General features: G+C 36.2%; 2 protein-coding genes across 8 annotated transcripts in view; one reads left to right on the top strand and one right to left on the bottom strand.

Moving 5' to 3' along the window:
• Positions 1-2,769: 2,769 nt before the first annotated feature.
• Positions 2,770-6,097, top strand: LOC126720068 (uncharacterized). The gene is given in 5 exon segments (XM_050422528.1): positions 2,770-2,823; positions 3,504-3,731; positions 5,102-5,252; positions 5,429-5,839; positions 5,842-6,097. Coding segments are annotated over 5 exon segments (939 nt in total). The 3' UTR covers positions 5,937-6,097.
• Positions 6,098-8,885: 2,788 nt separating this feature from the next.
• LOC126717549 (uncharacterized) overlaps positions 8,886-20,644 on the bottom strand; it is a 34,296-nt gene continuing 22,537 nt past the window's right edge. For 3 of the 7 annotated variants that reach the window (XM_050419347.1, XM_050419348.1, XM_050419349.1), the window contains 13 exons: positions 16,105-16,176; positions 14,576-14,647; positions 14,433-14,497; positions 14,233-14,335; positions 14,013-14,144; positions 12,971-13,114; positions 11,516-11,623; positions 11,370-11,420; positions 11,176-11,253; positions 10,981-11,094; positions 10,413-10,609; positions 9,935-10,004; positions 8,886-9,450 (listed from right to left, as the gene is read on the bottom strand). In XM_050419347.1, the coding sequence (XP_050275304.1) occupies positions 9,262-9,450; positions 9,935-10,004; positions 10,413-10,609; positions 10,981-11,094; positions 11,176-11,253; positions 11,370-11,420; positions 11,516-11,623; positions 12,971-13,114; positions 14,013-14,144; positions 14,233-14,335; positions 14,433-14,497; positions 14,576-14,647; positions 16,105-16,176 (1,395 nt within the window). In that variant the 3' untranslated portion in view covers positions 8,886-9,261. Of the gene's footprint in view, positions 9,451-9,934; positions 10,005-10,412; positions 10,610-10,980; positions 11,095-11,175; positions 11,254-11,369; positions 11,421-11,515; positions 11,624-12,970; positions 13,115-14,012; positions 14,156-14,232; positions 14,336-14,432; positions 14,498-14,575; positions 14,648-16,104; positions 16,177-20,644 lie in introns of those variants that run through there. The other 4 variants (XR_007652643.1, XM_050419352.1, XM_050419351.1 and 1 more) reach the window with 4 other exon arrangements.

The following is a 20,644-nucleotide window of genomic DNA, read 5'->3' as shown; positions in this document are numbered from 1 at the left end:
TTTCAATGACTAAAATTGATCACTTTAAGTTTATTATGGACTACAAGCAATCAATTTAAGTTTATTAGGAACTAAAAGTGAGGCTTTAAAATTTAAGGATTAAAATTGCTCATGGCTAAAGTTTAGGGACTAACTATATATCTTGCCCAAAATTTATTGTACAACATTTTCAATCTCGTTCGCGTGAGTAAGGATCCGTCCTTTGGACATGTCAAAGTAGCATTGGGGAAGTGGGGGACAATTCCTTTTACTTTTACCTTGGCCAAATTTCAAATCTCTCATTCTTCAGAAGGTCTTCTTCATCCGTGGGCTTATAACCAAGGCCCAAGGAGGAGTAACAAATGGGTAATATGGAAATTTTAGGATCATGGTATGGATTGATTCAAACTCAAAAGTCAAAACCAAAGAATGTTACTTAAATCGTTCTCTTTGTATTTTGAAGATTAGCATATCACAGCCTAGTATCTTGGTGCCTTGCTTGTCTCCAGGGATTATTATAATGTAATTCCTATAGGGAACCAAACCTCTGTTTTATTTTTATGGATCCATGACCAATTGACCATGAGTGTTCAAGGAGCATGTTGAAGCAGGCAAATATCCTTGACTTAGAATTCGATGTCTCGTGTAATGGGTGCCACTTCGATACTAAAGTGTAACCTCTCCCAATACTTTTTCACCTTGTGTTGCCATAGCCTTGGATACATTGACTGGTGGGTACAAAAAGTCTACAATTTCAAGGCATAAGCCACTAGTAGTGCACAATCGACAAACATTGAGAATGCTTCTATTGTGTATAAACACCCCCAATACATTGAGAAGCCTTACTCCTAATGGATCAAATAATTGTAGTCTAGGCTTTGGGGGCTGTGTCAGTTGGAGGATGAATTTGGTTACTTGCTAGTTTTGAGTTTGAGTAGGGACTAACATTAATTTGGCGGGGAAAGTAATAGTTGGGAGAGAGCTTTTATTTTGAGGGAGTTTAATTGGACTTTAAGTTATGACAAAAGTTGTGGTCCTAGCATTATTGTCTCTATTCTCCAAAAAAAAAAAAAAAAAAACTTGGGCCTGGTATGGGCTTAGGAGTGGGTTGATGATGGGCCCAAGATTTGTGATGGCAAAAGTTGTGGTCCTAACATTATTATCCTTATTTTCAAAGAAAAGAAAAAGCAAAAAGAGACAACTTGGGCTTGGCATGGGCTTCGGAGTGGGTTGATGATAGCCCAGGGTTTGTGGGAGAATGGACTCAGATTTATTTTAATTTTTTTTTAATCTGGGCCCAGTTGAGTTTGGCATTCTATGGTTGACTGAGCAAGCTGGTTTGACCGTGGAGAAGCTATTTGTTGACTGAAGCAAGCTGGTTTGAGTGGAGAAGCTATCTCATCTCACGAGGTCTCATCAGATGAGAAAGTCTAAACAACATTGACGAGTAAAAAACAACGAAGTGAGCTAAAATAAGAAATCTAAGGCTGTTTGGTTGGTTAGTTCTAACCAATATTTTCACATTTTAAACAATCTTTCACACATTTCAATACACCTTTTTACCCACACGTATATCAAAAACACTCAAACATTACTCAAATTAACCAACCAAACAGGCCCTTTTTATAACTTAATTGTTGCGTAAAATATTGTAATTTTTTTTTATAGTATTACTCCTCATAAAATATCTTTCTCATGACATATACAACTCAGTGTGTGGCATGCACACATGTTATGAGATAAATTTCTTATAAGACTGTTTCACAAGATCATTTTTCTCTAAGTTTAGGTATGTACGAGTTTGCCATGTTTATAAAATGAAAATTTGGACCCATAGGTTAGGGAGGGGATGTTGATCGAGATAGAACCCGCACATGAGTGGGTCTATTAAATTATGTCCAGTTCCACCTTGATTCTTCTTAATTAAGAATTTGTAGCATATGCTGGTTTCACTTGTGGAATCAATGTCTAAATATTTTCCCATCATATTCTCAATTGCATTGTCCAAAGACTTTTCATTTTAAAAGTGGGTTGTAAACTTGGACCCAAAATTTAGACCAAGGAGGGATTCTTTGAGGAATAAGTGGTGGCCACCTACTGGTCAAGGGGCTTGCTCTAGAATTGTTTTTTTTCCCTGTGTGCTTGTGCTGTAATTTTGAATAGGAACCTGTTGTTTGCCATGTCTTTTGCATGTACTCCATAAATGGTTTGCAAAGGCTTTGGTTAAGATTTTTGTGGTCTTGTTTTTGTTGATTACTTTGTCTGCTATCAATTTTCCTAATTGCATATATTTAGTGATTATCAAATTATAAATTACTAGAGCCTTGTGTGATTGTGGTAAAATGAAAACAAAACTTTTACAAATGCTCAATAATTTCTCTAGAAAGGAGATTGGAAATAGGTATAATCAAAGTGTAAAAATGATGTTGGTCGATCAAAATTTACCATTTGAATAAATTATTAAAATAATTGTTTCCTAAAAATTGGTCTTTTAAATTTCTTTTTTTTTTTAAAAAAAAAAAATCCATTTTGAGTAGAGGACGTAGGTACCCACTGCCTCCGCGTAGAAACGATCTATATTGATTTATTCTCCTTGGTGTCACCACGTGGACCTTGCATGGCAAACGTGTCTAGTGGGGATTGAGGTTTATCGATTTGTTATTGTTACGTGTCTGTATATGCTTCAAGAAAATCAATCCCAGATCAAAATAAAGCAAAGTCACTGTCTTCCCACTTCCCAGACAATAAAGCAAACAACACAACACAGCACATTCTCATCACAATCAGACAATGGGACAGGGTCAAGAGGTCAAGACTAGGATTGAACCACAAGTTGAAATTCAGGTATGCTGGATGAATCTCTATCTCTCTCTGTATATACAATTATATATATATATATATGGGAACATAGGACACTATAATACTTTTACACAACTTTTGTTTTGTTTTGAGGTGAGTTTCAGTATAATCTCGATCATTTTATTTTAATCTATGGTGACTAACAACTCAACCTGTAAACGTGTGAAAATGTTACGGGATTTTGTAATCTCTATTTCTTTTGGTTAACTTTTGTAGTGTGTGACTCAAACATATGTTTTTAGTTTTTAAACAATATTACATGTATTTCTACGTACTTTTTCACCCACACGTATATAAAAAAAATACAAACAATATAACTCAAACTTCTCTACCAAACACCTCTACCAAACAAGCCCTAAATAACCTGAGTAGCATTTACCTTTGTTTAGTGTGTAATATTGTGTGCTGTAGTTAGTGAAGTAGTAACTCTTTTATCGTTGAACATTGAACAATCAATAAAGGGATATGAGGTTCATTTTGATGATAATTCCTCTCATTAGGAATAAATCTATAGGATAAAACTCGTGTGAAAAAAAAAAATGTGTAATATTTGTTACTAAAAAAATGACACAATAATCAAATTTGATTGCTTTGTCTTATTACATAATGTTTTGAAGTTAGTTTAAAAATTGTAATGACAAAAATTTGGCTTTGGCAAATTGTAGGAAAGAGGTGAAATATTTTTCTTCTATAGGCCAAAAGTTTACAAAGAAGAAGCTCACAGCGCAGACGATGTGCAACGTTTGTATATTGTGCTTCGGCCAGAGTCCGGTGAGAGGACAGTGGAAGAGAAGCAAGACTCTGATTCAGGCAAGGAAGGAGCCAAGAAGGGGTCTAAAGGGAGTGAAAGTGGCTCTAAAAAGAGTGGAATTGAAGGTGGACATGGTAGCCAGGTGAGACAGCTTGTTCATTGGTAGACTTGTGGATGCATGTGATGTGCGTGCAGGAAACTTGAGCAGCAACATTACATGTTATCCCAAGTTACTGGCTTTCTGGGAATTAAAAATTTGGTAATGATTATCACACAATAGCAAACTCTCAGTACACACTGCCATGTACTGAAATGAAATTGTGTTTTTTTTTTTTTTTTTTTTTTTTTCAATTAAAATTGTGAAATTATTTTACCATTTCACAATTTTAATTTTTTGAACAGTGAATATGGAATATACAATAACGAATGTGTAATAACATTTTTCAAATTATCTCTTTAGCAGTGGCTGGTAGGGATATTAGTGGTAAACCTACAGAAGAGTGTTTAGGAATAATATCACTGTCCAGAAAATCATATGGTGATTCAAGAACGTAGTTTTGTATAAGATAGATTAAGGCCTTCTAGCAATAATACTTTCTTAATTTAGAAACAAAGACGCTGAGCTAATGCCAGACATATAGGGATTAATATCTGATTCTTCCCAAAAATTTGATTTCGACCCCCAAAAAAATAAAGAATGGAAAACTTTGTAATCCATCATTGTGAATTGGAAAATACTTGAAGGTACCAATTTTACTAAAAAACTTTACGAAGCAAACAAATTTGCATGACAATGAATGTGACTGATTGGTGTCATATTAGCACTATAATAAAGAAATTTATTAATTTCTTTTTTGTGTTGGATTTAAAATTTGACACTATGAGTTTGTGAAGTATATGTAGTAAAATTTGCAATATCTCTTAACATTACTCTCCTATATTAGGAATTGCTAATAATAATTAGCAAATTTCTTCTTCCAACCCAGAGAAAGAGAATTATCGATAAATTCCATAATACATCTTGGATTAAGGCAGAGGTTCATTAGGTACCATAATTAGTTTAAGTGTTACCACAAACTGCTTGCTATATGCATGTGTGTTCGCAGGTGGGCAGTGTAATACTTTCTTAATTAGTTTATGATTGCTTATAGAAGTTAAGTATGCATCTTAGTGGTTTGTCTAATTGAAGTTTCACATTTCTTCTAATTGAGAAGTAGTTGCTTTGTCATAATGCTACGAGCATACTATACTTTTTCAGATGGTAAGTAAACTTAGTTGGTATTTTTGTGTTTAATTTTTAGTCTTTACATATACTAATTTTAAAAGTCATAATTTTCAGTATTACAAAAGTGGAAACATCAACAATTTGCTTTGCTTGGTTGAAATTGGAAATAATCAAGCAACAAATGTGGCTAAATTATACTTCATAATGTTTATTTCAGTTATAACTAGCTGGTAACTAGTTGGCATTGATTGCTTTATTTTGTTTTTTTTTTTTTTTTATAATTGTAGGAAGTGAACATTGAGAAGCAGCCCTTATTGTGATTTATTGTCATGGGAGGGAAAAGCCTTCCGGATCCAAGCAAGAAAAGTTGACCATATTGGGGTTTTGTCGAGATGGTTACTACCAATATAGAAGATGTGAAGACTGCTCTAAAAGAAGGTAATCCTAAATGGAAGTTTCATCTAATCCTAAAAAGAAGTAGAGTGGAGACCTGGTTTAAAATCAAGATCACATGCTCTGATGTATACCATTTACCAAATGGTGAATTAATCATTTAAATATATTCTAATTGTATTTACAATGTTATCCACACAATTCAATATGTTGCATTGCAGAGGAATATGATACTATAACTAAAGGGCACCACCGAACCTCTCCTGCAAGAGCATTGGGAGAAGGCATTTACCGCATATTGAGGCACAAGCCTGGAAAGAAAACACACACCCATTTGATTTACAAGCTTGAACTTCCACCCCAAGATGAGAAGAATGAGCCACAAGAGTCACTTAACATTGAACCGGAAGGCTCATTCCTGATACAAATAAAGAACCCGGATCAGCATGGCACATCCCAGTTCAGAGGGCTACAAAACAAGCGCAAGGCTGTGTTTCCTGCACACCTCCATGGACAGTTTCGACAACTACGGTACTGCCCAGCTGATCCACCGGACTTCTTGAACTACGAAGGATGTGAATTCTTGCTCATATCAGCTTCAGATGACATAGAAGAGGAGTTGGGTTTGGAGCTCAAGACGGAGAAAGTGATGCATCTTGTTCTGATTTGGTCAGGACTTTTGGAGAGACTGCTTCTACTAGTGCCCTTTTGAAAGGCACCTGGGTTTGAATTGAATCTCTCCCCATCCAGTGCTCTACATACAGATGCAATGCTAGTTGAGATGCTACTACTGCTCCCTTTAGGTTCCATTTTGCTGTGTAGATCATGTTGGTACTAGTTGGGTTATATAGGTAACTCACGATCATGCATTAGCATGCACAAGAACGCTTTGTATATTTTTGTTTTGTGATTATTAATGTAAAATGGTATCTTTCAGTTTTGTTTTTGTTCGTTTATATTGTCCATAAATCAAATCTGTTGATGTTCAACACTTTCATATTTTTTGGTTCACGCTAGACGCATGCCTTCTGTCTCAATATCTTTTGTTATTAACTATAAATATATATAAATATAAATATATATATATATATATATCTTTTGTTATTAACAATATATACACACACACACAAAGCAAGAAAGGAAGATATAAAGGCCGATAGATGAAGAAATAACAGGACAATTTATATATGAATGCATAAAAAAACTCTTGAGCATTTTAGAGTTGATGTGCTTTGCATTTGATGGCCATTTTTAAGCTTTTCTTTGTATATATCATAGGAATCTATATTTTTGTTTTCTCATGATTAATAGAAACTATATTTTGTATTAAAGAGAAAGGAACTATATCAATTTAAAAGAGCCGTGATTAACTGTTTGGTGTGTCTTGGAAATGAGAGACTAAATCAAAGAGACAAACCAATAAATAGAGTTTAAGAGAGAATAGCATACTTATCAATAATTGAGTGTCGGAGGCATGTAAATCAACATGTTCTCCTCAGAAGTTATTTCGTTCCACTATGATGAGACAATGATTTCACCCCATTAGGATTTGATTTGGCCCTTGAAGCAATTTGGCTCCGATGACCATTTCTCAGGATTCAATAACAAGTTTTGGTAGGGTGCACTCACAGTCTAAAGCTTTCAAACTCATTTAAAAGCCAAAATTATAAAAGAAATTTGATTAGAAATAGAAGGACATTTTTTTTTTTACTTTATTTTATTTTATTTTATCTATAATTTGAGAGATTCATTTGGAAATTTGTTTATATAATATCAAAAATGAAATTTTTTAAAGAAATAAATTGACCATTCCAACAAATTATTAACTCCTACCAAGGAGTCTTCCTCCTCTCACTAGGGTATGGGCCCTCCCATGGGTCCTGGGTCCTAGACAAGGGCCCACACCCCTTGTGAGAGTAAGAAGGATTCATTTTTAAAGAGTGAATAATTTCTTAACAATTAAAAAGCAGTGTAATTGTGAGATTATTTTACCGTAATGGTAAGAAGTAGTTTAGATGTAGAAGAAGGATAATAGTAGTGCTATAGGTAAAGCACTTTCACAATAAAGCATAGTGGAAAGCTTTTATTAGTTATCATCTAGACCTACCACTAACATTACTTTTTTACCTATAATTAATAGCTTGCCACATAGAATTTATTGTGAAAATGTTGTGCTCGTCATTTTAAGCTAGCTTGTTGAATTTAAAACATTCCCAACAATTTCCCACAATGATTCAAATTTATAAAATTTTGAAGGAAGAAAAGGAATTAGAAGAGAATGGGCTAAGATGTAATGCTTAGACGTCAATGACAATTGCTGAAAACTTTTTGCTAAAAGTGTGCTAAAGTATACTTGTACCTTGAAAAATTTTGGAAAATTGAGAAAAAAGGGAAAAAAGTAAGGTTTTAAAAAGCTATACATAAAAGCAAAAAGTTAGTGCTAAAAGAAAAAAACTAATGTAAAAAGCTTGTGCCAAACACACTCCTAGTGTTTACAAGTGAGAACTCACTTATCCTAGGTGAAAAGTCTCTTGAACTTAATCCTAACCTTGCACGCATGTTTGCATCTTAATCCTAACGAGTTCTTGATTAAACGCATTACTACCTTGCATCCTTCCTAGATGTTTATGGGGCTTTAGAAAGTTGCAATCTATAAGTGTTATGGGTTTGATTATGTGCAGTAAGAGCAAGGCAGGGGTTGGGCTGCTTGGGCATAAAGCATATTGATTTATGTGGGGGAAAAAAAGAGCTTTGGTTGTGACTTTGCTTGGTAAAGCTTGATTGGGCTAGATATGGGTTATGATGACGTAGTAAGACTGTCACCGAATTTGGGAGGCCGCCTTCACAATAGCCACAACACTCAATGTGCTCAGGCCATCAGTTGTGTTAGCGTGACTTGTGTATGGCTAGACCATTTGCACAGACAGCGCACATATACTAAACAGGTAACATGATAGAGCTATTACTAAGCAATTACGAATGACGTTGTTGATGTGATGGCAACACAGAAAGGTTCCAAGAAAATAAACTGTGGACACACATTAGGATATAGACTTAGGATATGGACATGTGTCCGTATCCTAATGTGTCTAGTGCAACGGATGCATTGGACACAATCCCAACCCGTAAGTAGTTGTGCCATAAAAGCAATTCCTCTATTAGTTCAACAAGTCGATAGGACAATTACCCAACTGCCACTAAAGGCTATTTCTTGCATGATACTCAGTTTTTTAGGATATCAACAACATATATATTGGGAAAAACTGTGCGCGCTTTGTAAGCCTTTGTGACTAGTTTTGACTAGGGTATTTCCCAAGTGAGGGTTGTGTAAGGGAGGACTTGGTGTCATTGTACTTTTTCTTAAGGTAATAAAGGGCTGATAGTAATTATTATTCATGTGTTGTGCATGCTTTGATTCACACAAACTGTTGGCTATTTCTTTTGAGTGTTGGGTTGATTCAGACTAAGGACATACTTAGAACCATCACAAAGCAGAGCATTTGTGGTGAAAATGTACCCTGTTGCACCATGTATGGTTTAGCTAACATCTCGAATTTTGATTATTGCAATTTCAAAAGCATCAAGAAGGAAAATATGGGCAGCATAAGAAAATATATGGCCGCATAATTAAAGAGAATTTAGCTCAAGTGGACAAAAAATAAAATTACACTTCTGTGATTTTAAACTGATAAAAATATAGTATAATGCTCAAAAGAGTTGGATTCAGCTACGTACAATGAATTCATGGCTGAGAAATTCATAACAAAAAAAATAGAACCAATGGCCAGAAAAAATAGAAAGTCATGTAACCAATTTCAGTCCGCCACATTTCTCCCACATGGTCTAACAAATTCAGTTAGAAATAGGAACTCCTCTATTATCAACAATTTACAATTAACTAGTAATTAATGCAATGAAATGGAATATTCATGAATTACAAGACAAGAACGCTCATGAGAAATGGGTTATCCCTTTGATTTGAAAAATAATATCTATTCCAACAACAGCAAGAACAGGGCAAAATTTTTTTTCCATATTTCACACTACAATTGTCTCACATGGTTCGCAAAAATCCACGAACTTCAATTAGGAAGTTATTAAGATTTTTCCTGAATCTCTGGTAATTTATACGATCAAGGGTAGAAGAGAGCTGATTTGCACTTATGAGAGACTGCAATGCATTTACCAACCTTGATCTGAGCGTGGGATTTGCCTGCCTTTCAATCAACTCATTGCCTAATCTCTGTTAAACAGAAAACTTGATGTCAACCCCTAAGAGAACATTCCTTTGACAAAGAAGGAACTAAAGAGAAGGGGGAGGACCTAAATCATCTTATCAACATTCACACAGAAAATTCATTTTAACAGACTTTGAGAAATTAATTGATTTTGATTGCAGTGAGGCAGAAGTGATATGGCTTAAACAACTCCACCTCCAATCAATACAATATCTGCAAGTTAAGCAAACATATAATTGTATATAGGAGACTATAAAGTTGGATCCCAACAGGAAAATTTCCGGGAGTACCAGATAACTCCAAAGAAAAATATTAGCATAGAAACCCAGAGACTAAAATTTCCATCCGAATTGGGGATAAGTTGAATCAATTGGGTATAAAAATAACGAATTTTTAAAAAGTAATACAATTTGGACCTATAAAACTCATAAAACTATATCGAGGATTTAAAAGAATGGTAGCATCACACAAAAAAATCAAGGGGAATACCTGATATAGGCCTTGTTCGCAAAGGATCAAAGGAAAGAGAGCATCTGCTGCACTGCCGACCAGATCAGGACTGAATCACAAGATACACGAAGAATGTGATGAAAAGTAAAGCAAAAAGGCTAACCCATCTTACTACAGTGGATGCATGTATAAGTGTGTGTGTGTGTAAATATAATTTCTCAAAAGAGATTACAACTGAGATTGGAGAAAAGGATATCTCCTTCTGTTGTATGGACTATGGAGCACAGAAAGTCCCTCACTAGCATTTTTGTACAGATATGATCCCCTTGTTCTTCTTTCTTCTTTGTTATTTTATTTTATTTTATCATTTTTGGTAGAGAGGAGAAAAGAAGCATGTTTAGTGTCAGTAGGATTGTCCCGTGCATGCAGGCAAAGATATGCACATGGATGTGTGTAGACATAAGAATATACCATCATCAATTACAAAACCTTGATATAGATAAAGTGAACCTTTCACCTGTAATCCTCAAAAAGGAGTAACTGCAGTAATGAACGAAGAAACCGGCTCAAAATGCCTTCCTGCAAATTTCCACCTGAATCCTTATGTCCAGTAGCATGTAAGCCCAAGCCTGTTTTACCACTAGCTGTCTCTTTGTAGTGGTAGGAAGCAAGAGCTTTCAGAGATCTTAAACACATATCGATTATTTCTGCGTCCTATAACATTGACAGGTAAAAAGGTCAACCACAAAGAACAACAAATATGAATTACATTTTTAAAGAAGGCTAGGCAAAAAATTGTGTGTAAGAAAACGTCAAATCATATGCAATGGGTAATTCAGACAACACCCACGCAGGCCGGGCCACCCAGAAGCCCCCTGCCCCCCTCAGGACAAACGAAACTGCCCCCTTTCTATCTGATGCTCTACACCCATTAGCCTACATTAGTCAATAAAAATATGATGCATTTACATTTTATGGCACATCAGTTTGCTGATATGCAGAGCAATACTAAGTATGATACTCCAATTGACATCAAATTATTTTATGTGTTTGCGTGTGTGCATATCAAAGCTACTTCTGTTTACCTGGTGGTGGAGACCAAAATCTAGAGTGCCAAGTACATGTGCAAAGGCTTCGCTGTTTAGTTGTGCAACTGTTTCAGGATAAACCTCTAAGAGATGCGATAGAAGAGCAAAGTACTGCACAAGAATGTACAATATATCAGCTTCCCCAAAAATGAAGCAAGGGCTTTTTCTTTGATGATGAATAGTAATTCTTACATCATGACAAAGCTTGGGGTATTTCAGCAGATCCAATGATATCAGAGGGGTAACTATGTGAAGACCAAAATATACAACCTGAAACACCGATAAATTAGGAATTTTTGTTTGTTTGTTTGCCTCTTTTGATGGGAAACACATTAAATGCTTGCTATCTATGGAATTTCTATAGAGTAACTGCAAAATGGAATTACCTGAGATATATTTGTGCCCTGTGTCTCAATAGAATCTGATGAAAAATCAACCTGCAATATTCATCACGTATAAATAAGGTCAACTAAAACCTAGAAGTAAACGATCCCATTTTCAAAATTGAAAATAAAAACTAAAAAACATATACCATATCTTTTGAACAGAGGCTTGAAAGGAGTTGAAGAAGAGCACGCAAGTCCTTATACTTCTCGGTCTTTGCCTCACTAAGTAAGCTGCTCGAAAGACTTACCGATATCTAGAAAAACAGTGAAGAAAAAAATTCAAAAGAAAATAATACATCAGTAGTGTAAACCCAACATCATATTAACACAATAATATGAAATGAACCATTTACATTAAGAGAAAAGTAAGAAAGACATGGCAACAATAATGATTATGTACTAATTCATTCACTGTAAGCAAAAACAATAAAAACAATTACAATAGTAGAGAAATAATTTCCAACCCACAATGGTAAAGCAATGAATTCCAGAACATAATTAAACATTCAAGTATAACAGTAACAAGCTACAACGTTTTCCCAGTTTAATACTTTCTTAACATATTAAAAAATTGGAAAAGAACTGTGAACAATAAAGTCAAACAATTTTTAAGATGACTTTGATCCCAAATGTTAATGTTGCAACACATTCCCTTCGCCTTTGGGAAATTCAGAAGCAGAAGAGGTATTAAAATCGATTATTTGGCTGTTATTTATCCCAGTAACATGAAAGTGCAAATTCTATTGGACATCATACATCACTATTGCATGAATCCTTACCCAAGACGCACAATTTTGAACAGTTCGTATCAAGTTTTTCCTTTTCATCTTTGCTACAAGTTTCTGAGATTTCATTGTTCTTAAAAGGACTAAATCCCTTCTTGATGCCAATAGTAGAATGAAAGATAGGGTTCATTGGATCTTTAAAAGGAAAGGCAATTAGAAGGAATTGCTTGTAAGGACAGCTTACTTTTGTAAGCATTCTAATTTTTATTCTCTGCATTACTGTGTTATTTTCCTGATCAGATGGAGCTTTCAAGATTAACATCATGCGTGCTTTATTTTAATATTTTTTAAAATCCTTCATAACCTTCACAGACTGACTGCTAGTTCAATAACCAATATAATTATAAAAAAAACAAACTGACCAGTTAACCTCCAATGTTGGAGGTAATTTTTCAGGCAGAATCTGGGACTGAAACCTGGTCATCATGCTTTTCTATTATATTTCCCATAGGTTGAACCACATACTGCCTTTCAGAGGGAATATATCCTAAAATGTTAATTCGTAATGCGTTTACCCTCCCGCTTTCCCACGAGTCTATTCTAGATATCCATAGGCTTTTATTTGCATAAAATCAGGTTTGTCGTCCATCTTATAAAAAATTTTGCCATCATCATCCACAGCCATATTCATACAAACACACATGGGATAAAATGACGAAAAGATTTTCCTGTGTAGAAAGATTGTTCTAATTAGAACAACCTAAATAGATGGGTTACATTATGACACACACACGCACATCACTGATAAACATTTTTTCTTTGACTAGCATAATCAGTCCTCATGAGAGAAGGAAAATAGGAAGGGCAAAGATTTACCTTGCCTATATTGTGGGATGAGTAGAGCTGAAGCAAACGCATGCAGAAGTCAACAACTATTGCCGTTTCGTGTGCTTCTAGATAACTAATTTGTCCATTTACCCAGGCAACAACGAATTTAAGTAGCAGATAAACAACTGCAGACTAAGCAACGATTATAGGTCAGAATAGATGAGTGAACCCCTAAATTTCAGAAGCATACAGTTGATTACAGATTAAACCTTAACAAAAAAAAAAGGATGTGGTCCAATTTTGAGTGCTAAAAATTGAAAACTTGCAAGTAGAAAATATAAGGCAGTAAACCACAATCTCTGAGAAAGTAGAATCCAGCTAGTGTTGGTGGCACCATGTTTAAGAAAAATTCAGCAGGTAGGTACGAATGCAAACAACTCATACGTGAGCGATCCAAATATTCATGATTTTTTATGGATATCAAATTGAAACAATAAAAATAACCTAGGATTCAGCACCTAGGTTGCTTGGAGTTAGCATCAAGTTGGAAAGAAAACCTAGTAGTTAGCACATAGGGTTGTTAGATGGAGTCAACACCAAACCATTGGAAAATTTCTGAAAGAAATTTTAATTATCATTAATCAAGCAAACTGTAAACTGTCTCCATAGGAGTACAATATTTTGTTTATATAGACAAGTAGGGAAAAAAAATAATTTTAATTCTTATAACTTAGGGAGACCTAATTCTAAATGACTTCGGAAAACCCAATTATTGAATTACAAAAATAACCTTAACCTTAACCTAAATAAAAATAAAAATAACCTAATTAACTAATAAGACCTAAAATAAATATAATTGACTTTCAAAATTAAATATAACTAAATTAAAATATATAAAAAAAATTTGTACTTCCCCTATCACAAATATTCATTGTAAAATGCATTTATCTTCCTGTAAACTGCATAGATAGCAGGGCAATATATTTCATGATAAGTGTTAAGGAAATATTAGTTTGAGAAAGATTATAAGCATGCTGAAAAGTTGACTTATCATAAAGAAAACACAGAGAAAAGAGAATACAATCTATACCTCATGTTTGTAAACTTCAAGAAGAACCAGAATAGGGTTCATTACAGAGAAACCCAACTCATAAATTGCCTTCTGTGTTCGAGGTTCTGAGGCACTTGCCACTCCACGAAGCCGTTCCAACACGCAACTGACCTACAGGATGTCTGTGATGTTATAAAAACAATTATTGTTCTTCACAAATGAAAACAACATAAGCATTAAAAAAGTTTCCTGTCCTTACCAACAGTATAATATCTGGTTGTTGAGCAACACTTTTTAAGTCATTCTTGCTAGATAATTCCCCTAGATATGTTGCCATATGACCCATGAGACCCCTTAAGTACCTTTATGATTAATACACAAAAATTAGGCTGTACATAATCACATAAACTCTGCAGATGAATAATACATAAGCGGATGGAAACCTATAATGGAACTCACTGGTTTGATGCCTCTGAATTTATCAAGCCAGAAGCTGAATGAACAAGTGTTTGTGCAAGTGAACGCTTCAACAGGGAAAGAATTGTGGTTACACAAATTGAAGAATAAGTAACTCACTGGGTCAAAACATATGAGGTTCTTACCTGATGAGCAAGATCCAACAAGAACAAACTCTTTTCATTAGCAAAAGCATTTGCTAGGTTGCGCCATGAATCCTACAAAATATATCAGGAACTTAAAACAAAATAACTCATATTGATTTTTTACATACTGAAAAATGAAACAAATATGTTTGTAATTTTTTTTTCTCCTTATTATAAACCAAGGTATTACATTAAGGGCAAGCTGATTCAGAGAGAGCTCCAATCACTGAGGGTTGCAGACTCCAAAAGAATAAATGATTTTCCATGAATAGAAATCCATGTCGTTCCAAAATGCATAGGAATTACAACGTGTATGTATAACAAGATACATATGATGCTTACTTAGATGGGAATAATAAGCCAGCCAAACTCAAATCTTTTATATTTTACATTGACTAAGTTTGTCAAGATTTTTGCTTCAAGATGATCAACGAGACTTCTAAAAGAAGCACAGACTCTAGGCATAGAGATGTGATGGGGACCAAGAGCCCTCCAAAATCTCCTCCTTGAAACTTTTCCCCTTGCACCAAATTCAAATTTTTTATCAATTTTTTTCAAAAAACCATTCCTTAAGTTTAGATTCTCATGAAGCCAGCATAACCCTTGTGTTAACAATATGGTTGATGTTTGATCACTTCATCCAATTTAAATTTAAAATCCTTAATTGACAAGATTTTCAAATTTGACTAGTATGTTGCAGATGCACCTGAAAGTTGATTAACCACTTTTGCAAATTGGTTATTTTTTAAAAGTATCCACACAATTTTTATCTGCCTTGTAAATGTTAAGAATTCGTAGTCTTACTGAGTCAAGATGAGTAGCAAAAAACACCAGCTTTCCATCTATGGGGGTAGGAATCCTGACTCCCACATTCATAAATAGTAGGATGTAGTTCAAAGGTATCAGTCAAGGGACAACGAAAATAATCCCAATATTAAAAATTTATGACCCCAAACCCAGAGTCCAAGGTTACAAAACAAGCCCTGAACAGCATCCAACTTTTTCATATGAATGTGCATGAGGAGCAAACCATAAAGAGAAAGTAGTATGGCCCACAGCAAACAGTGAACCAAGGTTAGCACAAGAACCTTGAAAATTTTACCTAACATACCTAGGCCAGGACAGCACCATCAGAAAAACTGCATATGATATAACTGAGTAACAGGAAAATTAAAAAAGAGACTGCAACTTCAGTGTTTGCTTCCCAAACAATAAACAGTTATAGGTTTGTCACTCACACGCACATATTGGAAAAATATTCCACAAATTAAAAGCAGTGATTTCTGTATCTACATGCGGTTTCATAACAAGCATGCAAAAGTTCCCTCAAATGCTCAATATAACTAAATAATTATTAGAATCAATTACAGGTTTTTTTTTCCTTGCCATGTGTGGTTTCTATGGCTTTGTTGTTGTGATTGTTCAGGGTTTACTTGTTTGACAGATCTCAGAAAGGCTGTCAACTGGATGTAATGACACAGGCTGTAAGTTTTCATATATATAAACATACAGGCAGATATTTGACTTACCAAGGAAACAAGGTGAACACAAATATGTTTTTCCCGAACAAGTGCATGAAGAAGCTGATAACATGTAAGTGCCTGTCAAAAAAATACAAAAAAAAATATATGACAACAGATATATTTTTCAGGCAGAAAAATTAAAGACCTGAAATTGATTTTTCATTTTTAAGTCCACCATTTTAATCATTTAAAATCATGATGTAAGATAGAGTCTAGACATTTTCCAATATCAGAAACAAGGGAACATGTATAACTAATCAAATAGGATTTGTTTTAGATAGTGGGGGAGGGAGAAGGTGAAGTTCAAACCACAGTCATGGGGGCACCACAAAGGATGCCATTACCACTAAACTCCATGTATAACTCAAACAGGTATGTAATATATAATACATTGACACAATAACTCAAGATTTATAAAATATTTTCCAGAAGTTATGTCAAATATTAAATGATGCAATTAGATTTTAACCCCATGAGTGTTCCCACCATCCCCCCTCCGCCCCACCTCTCCTCTAGACCACAACAACTCCCACCACCACTTATCCATGCACAAGCCAATCCACCTTTCGTTAACTTCCCCAACCTTCACTATTTCTTCCCTCCTCCTCAAATCCCTTTCCAACAGCCTTGTTATTGGCCAAGTCAGTTTGGTCAGTACATACCCCACCACATGCCGACCCAACCATCCTTACCCCCTCTGAACCTTAATCCTCCTAAGACACCACCTTCTTCACAAACCAAGCCTTCACCTTCACATGGGGAACGGGGGAAATCTGCTTTTTTTCGCATTGACACAAAGGCCTTCTTCTTGGCTTTTGACGGAGGACGTATGGATTCTTATTCCATTACAGAAAAACAGGGCAGGTACCATGGTTCTATCCGGGTTGGTAGATCGGGCTTGGACTGGATCATTGCATGCTTGGTAGAGTTATGGCGTTGGGATTTTAGCAAGCAACATTTTTTCAAACGGTTTCTTGAGAATTATAAAATTTTGGAGTGCTCTAGTAGGCTGAATGAGGGTGGTTGTTTTGTGGAAATATCTGAGTATCATAATGAGGCTAGACGTGGTTGTTTGCGTGTTCCAGAAGGTTTTCGTAAAGGTGGCTGGGCTTTTCTTGAAAGGAAGTTAAGTGATTTTTTCTTGGGAAAACTTGTTTCTAGGCCGGGAAAGGAGGTGGTTGCTGGCGATGGTAGGTTTGCAAAACCAACCGGTATTCCAAGGAACCAAGTTTGGAAAGATATTAATGGTCACGTGAAATTAGGAAGTGATTTAGATTTGGAGAAGCAGTTTCCTAAACTTGCTGGCATGTTAAATCAGGAGGAGGGATTTGGGGGATTTGATTTTATTCCAAAAACAAATATCTCAACTCACCTTGTATCTGGACGGCCAATGCGTGCATCTACTTTTAAGTGGACTAAGGCCCATTTTTCTTTAAACATATCTGTTGATCTTGAAGGAAGGGGCCAACGTGTGGTGAAGTGGGCCAATTTTGTTCAGCCCAAGTCTGTTAAGGATGTTATAACACCTATTGAACTACGGCCTGTTAAGAAAGTACATGGTGGGCCTATTAAACAAGCCCAAGATGAGCTTCTGGCCAAAAATAAGCAAAATCATACCGGTGACTTAACCCACTTGAAATCACAAGGCTTGTCACGATCTTGTGAGCGAGGTGAAGGATCGGGCTCCCACGTCAGTGCCGAGAAGTCAATGCTAGGTACTGGCGAGATGGGAGGGGATCTTCCAACTTCCGATGGAGGTTCCAATACGGCGGTGCAGGAGGTTTTTGTTCCGACGGGTTGTACCGATGAGATGGGAGGGGCTCTATTAACTTCCGATGGAGGCCCCAATAGGGCGGGGCAGGAGGTTTTTGCTTTGATGGGTTGTACAGGCAGCGGCGCCGAGGTGGGGGTTCCTTCCACTGTCTCAGTTGCCGACGACCCAGTGACGGACTGTCCGATCAGTGGGGCTGTGGAGATTTCGTATGTTTCGAATTCCGTTGGTCATCCCAGCTTCACTGATGCTGTGGCGGGGTGTTTGACGACACCAGTAAAGAGGGCCGAGGTGTCTTGCCATCAGCCTTTACTGGAAAAAAACAAGTTTTCTCCTATTTCTGAGTTGGTTTCGGATTCTTTCGAAGAAGAGTTGCTATTGTTGAATTGGGTAAATCCCACGAAGTCGGATAGGGATGAGGAGGAGTAGCAGTTGATGGAATATGTACCTTTGGCTCAATGGGATCCTAATGGGGGTTTGGTGTTAATGACAGTGGAAGATGACCCAGTTGACATCTCTGTGGAGGATGATTTGTAACCTTCGGCTTGGGCAAGTAAGAAGGTTAAGGGCTTCAGTAAGTGGGTGGGTTTCCCCATAGATTCCTGTGAGAGCAATGTGTTGAATTTTTTCAACGACTTGAGAAAGTGTGGGAGAAACAAGCTGCAGCAGGTAGCCTTCGTCGCACTGCTTATTCCTCTACAAAAGGTATGAGGGAATTACGAGATTTAATTTCTACAATTAATTATGATGGTCAAGCTGGTAAACGAACCAGGGAGATTGTGAAGTTCAGTGGGTTGGGTTTTGATGGTTGTCCATGAATTTGAGACTTTTATCTTGGAATGTAAGAGGATTTAACAATCCTCATAAGAGGGATACTATGAAGAACTTACTCAAGGAATGGACGTGTGAGGTTGTGTGTTTTCAGGAAACCAAACTAGACTGTACCAATTCTGCTGCTGTGAAAAGTCTTTAGGGCAGCTCTTATGTAGATTGGGTGGCTTTAGATGCCATTCACACAGCGGGAGGTATTCTTGTGATCTGGGACACAAGGGTGTATGAGAAAATTGATTGTGTAGTGGGTAGCTTTTCTGTTTCGATCTTGTTGAAGGGGAGATGGTTTTGTTTGGATATGTACGGGAGTTTATGGCCCAAATGATGCCGGTTTGAGGGATGCTTTATGGGCAGAGCTTGATAGTGAGAGTGAGATGGAGTTCAGATTGGTGTGTTTTAGGTGATTTCAACATTTTTTTTTTTTTTTGATAAGTAATAAAAATTCATTGATATCAAAAAGAGAGAGACACCCAAGTACACAGAGAGTATACAGGGGTGAAAAAATCAAAAACGAACATTACAAAAATCAAGTAAATCCAAAATAGAAGAAAAATGATGGTTTCTCCACACAGAGAACCAATCAAATAAGGTTCCAAAAAAAGAAGCTTGAGATCAGGCATGGAACGCTCCTTGTCTTCAAACATTATTAGATACCCGGCAGAGCGTCTTGGTTGTAATTCGTTTAGTCCAGCCATGTTCAATTTTTTGGACTTTATCGAGAGGAATTTTTTGGTTGATCTTCTTTTGGTCGGGGGTGAGTATACGTGGTTTAGAGATTCAGCGAACCCTACTATGTCTCGTATAGATAGAGTTTTGGTTTCAGCTAATTGGGAGGAATACTTCTTGGATGTGATTCAAAGGCCTCTCCCTTGTGTGGTTTCTGATCATTGTCCTATTCTAGTGGAGGCAGGAGGCATGGCAAGGGGGAAAAGTCCCTTTAAATTTGAGAATATGTGGCTTAAAGTGGAGGGTTTTGTGGATCGAGTTAGGTGCTGGTGGAACAGTTATCATTTTGTGGGATCCCCTAGTTATGTTCTAGCATGTAAATTCAAGACTCTTAAAAAAGACTTGAAGTGTTGAAATAAACATGTTTTTGGGGATGTGCATTTTAGAAAAAAATGTTTGCTATTTGAGCTGTTAGATCTGGATATGAGAGAAGGTTTGCAAGTGCTGACTACGGTAGATAAAGCAAGAAAAATAGAGATTAAGGCAGAGATCGAATCTTTAGCTTCTTTGGAGGAGATTTCTTGGAGGCAGAAATCAAGGGCTTTGTTCTTAAGAGGGGGACAATAACACTAGGTTTTTCCACAGGCTTGCTAATTCACATAGACGAGCTAATACCATGAGGGGTGTGGAGGTTGATGGCATTATGTATGAAGCTGAATCAGATATTCAAGATCAGGTGGTGGGGTTTTATAAGAGTCTTTATCAAGAACCTGAGGATTGGACGCCTACTGTTGATGGGTTAGATTTTGCTAGTTTGGATGAGTCTGATAGGCTTTCTCTTGAAAGGGAGTTTGATAGCTTTCTTCCAAAAGTGTTGGTGTGTGATTGAAAAGGATGTTATGGCTTTTTTTGCAGACTTTCATAGCCAATGCATCTTTGAGAAATCTTTGAATGCTACTTTTCTGTGTTTGATACCTAAGAAGATTAATGCTGTCAATATTAAAGATTTTCGGCCCATTAGCCTTGTGGGAAGTTTGTACAAACTTCTATCAAAAGTGTTGGCTTATAGGCTTCGAAGTGTATTGGACAAACTTATATCCAATTCCCAGAATGCCTTTGTAGGGGGAAGACAGATTCTTGACTCTGTTCTTACAGCAAATGAATGTTTGGATAGTAGATTGAAGAGTGGTGTTTCGGGTGTGATTATTAAGTTGGATATAGAGAAGGCTTATGATCATGTAAATTGGAATGCTTTGTTTTACCTTATGGAGAGGATGG

The sequence above is a fragment of the Quercus robur genome, chromosome 3 (genome assembly GCF_932294415.1).
Source record: "Quercus robur chromosome 3, dhQueRobu3.1, whole genome shotgun sequence".
NCBI lineage: Eukaryota > Viridiplantae > Streptophyta > Magnoliopsida > Fagales > Fagaceae > Quercus > Quercus robur.
The sequence above is the reverse complement of the archived record's forward strand: the minus strand, read 5'-3'. Positions and strand labels throughout refer to the sequence as shown.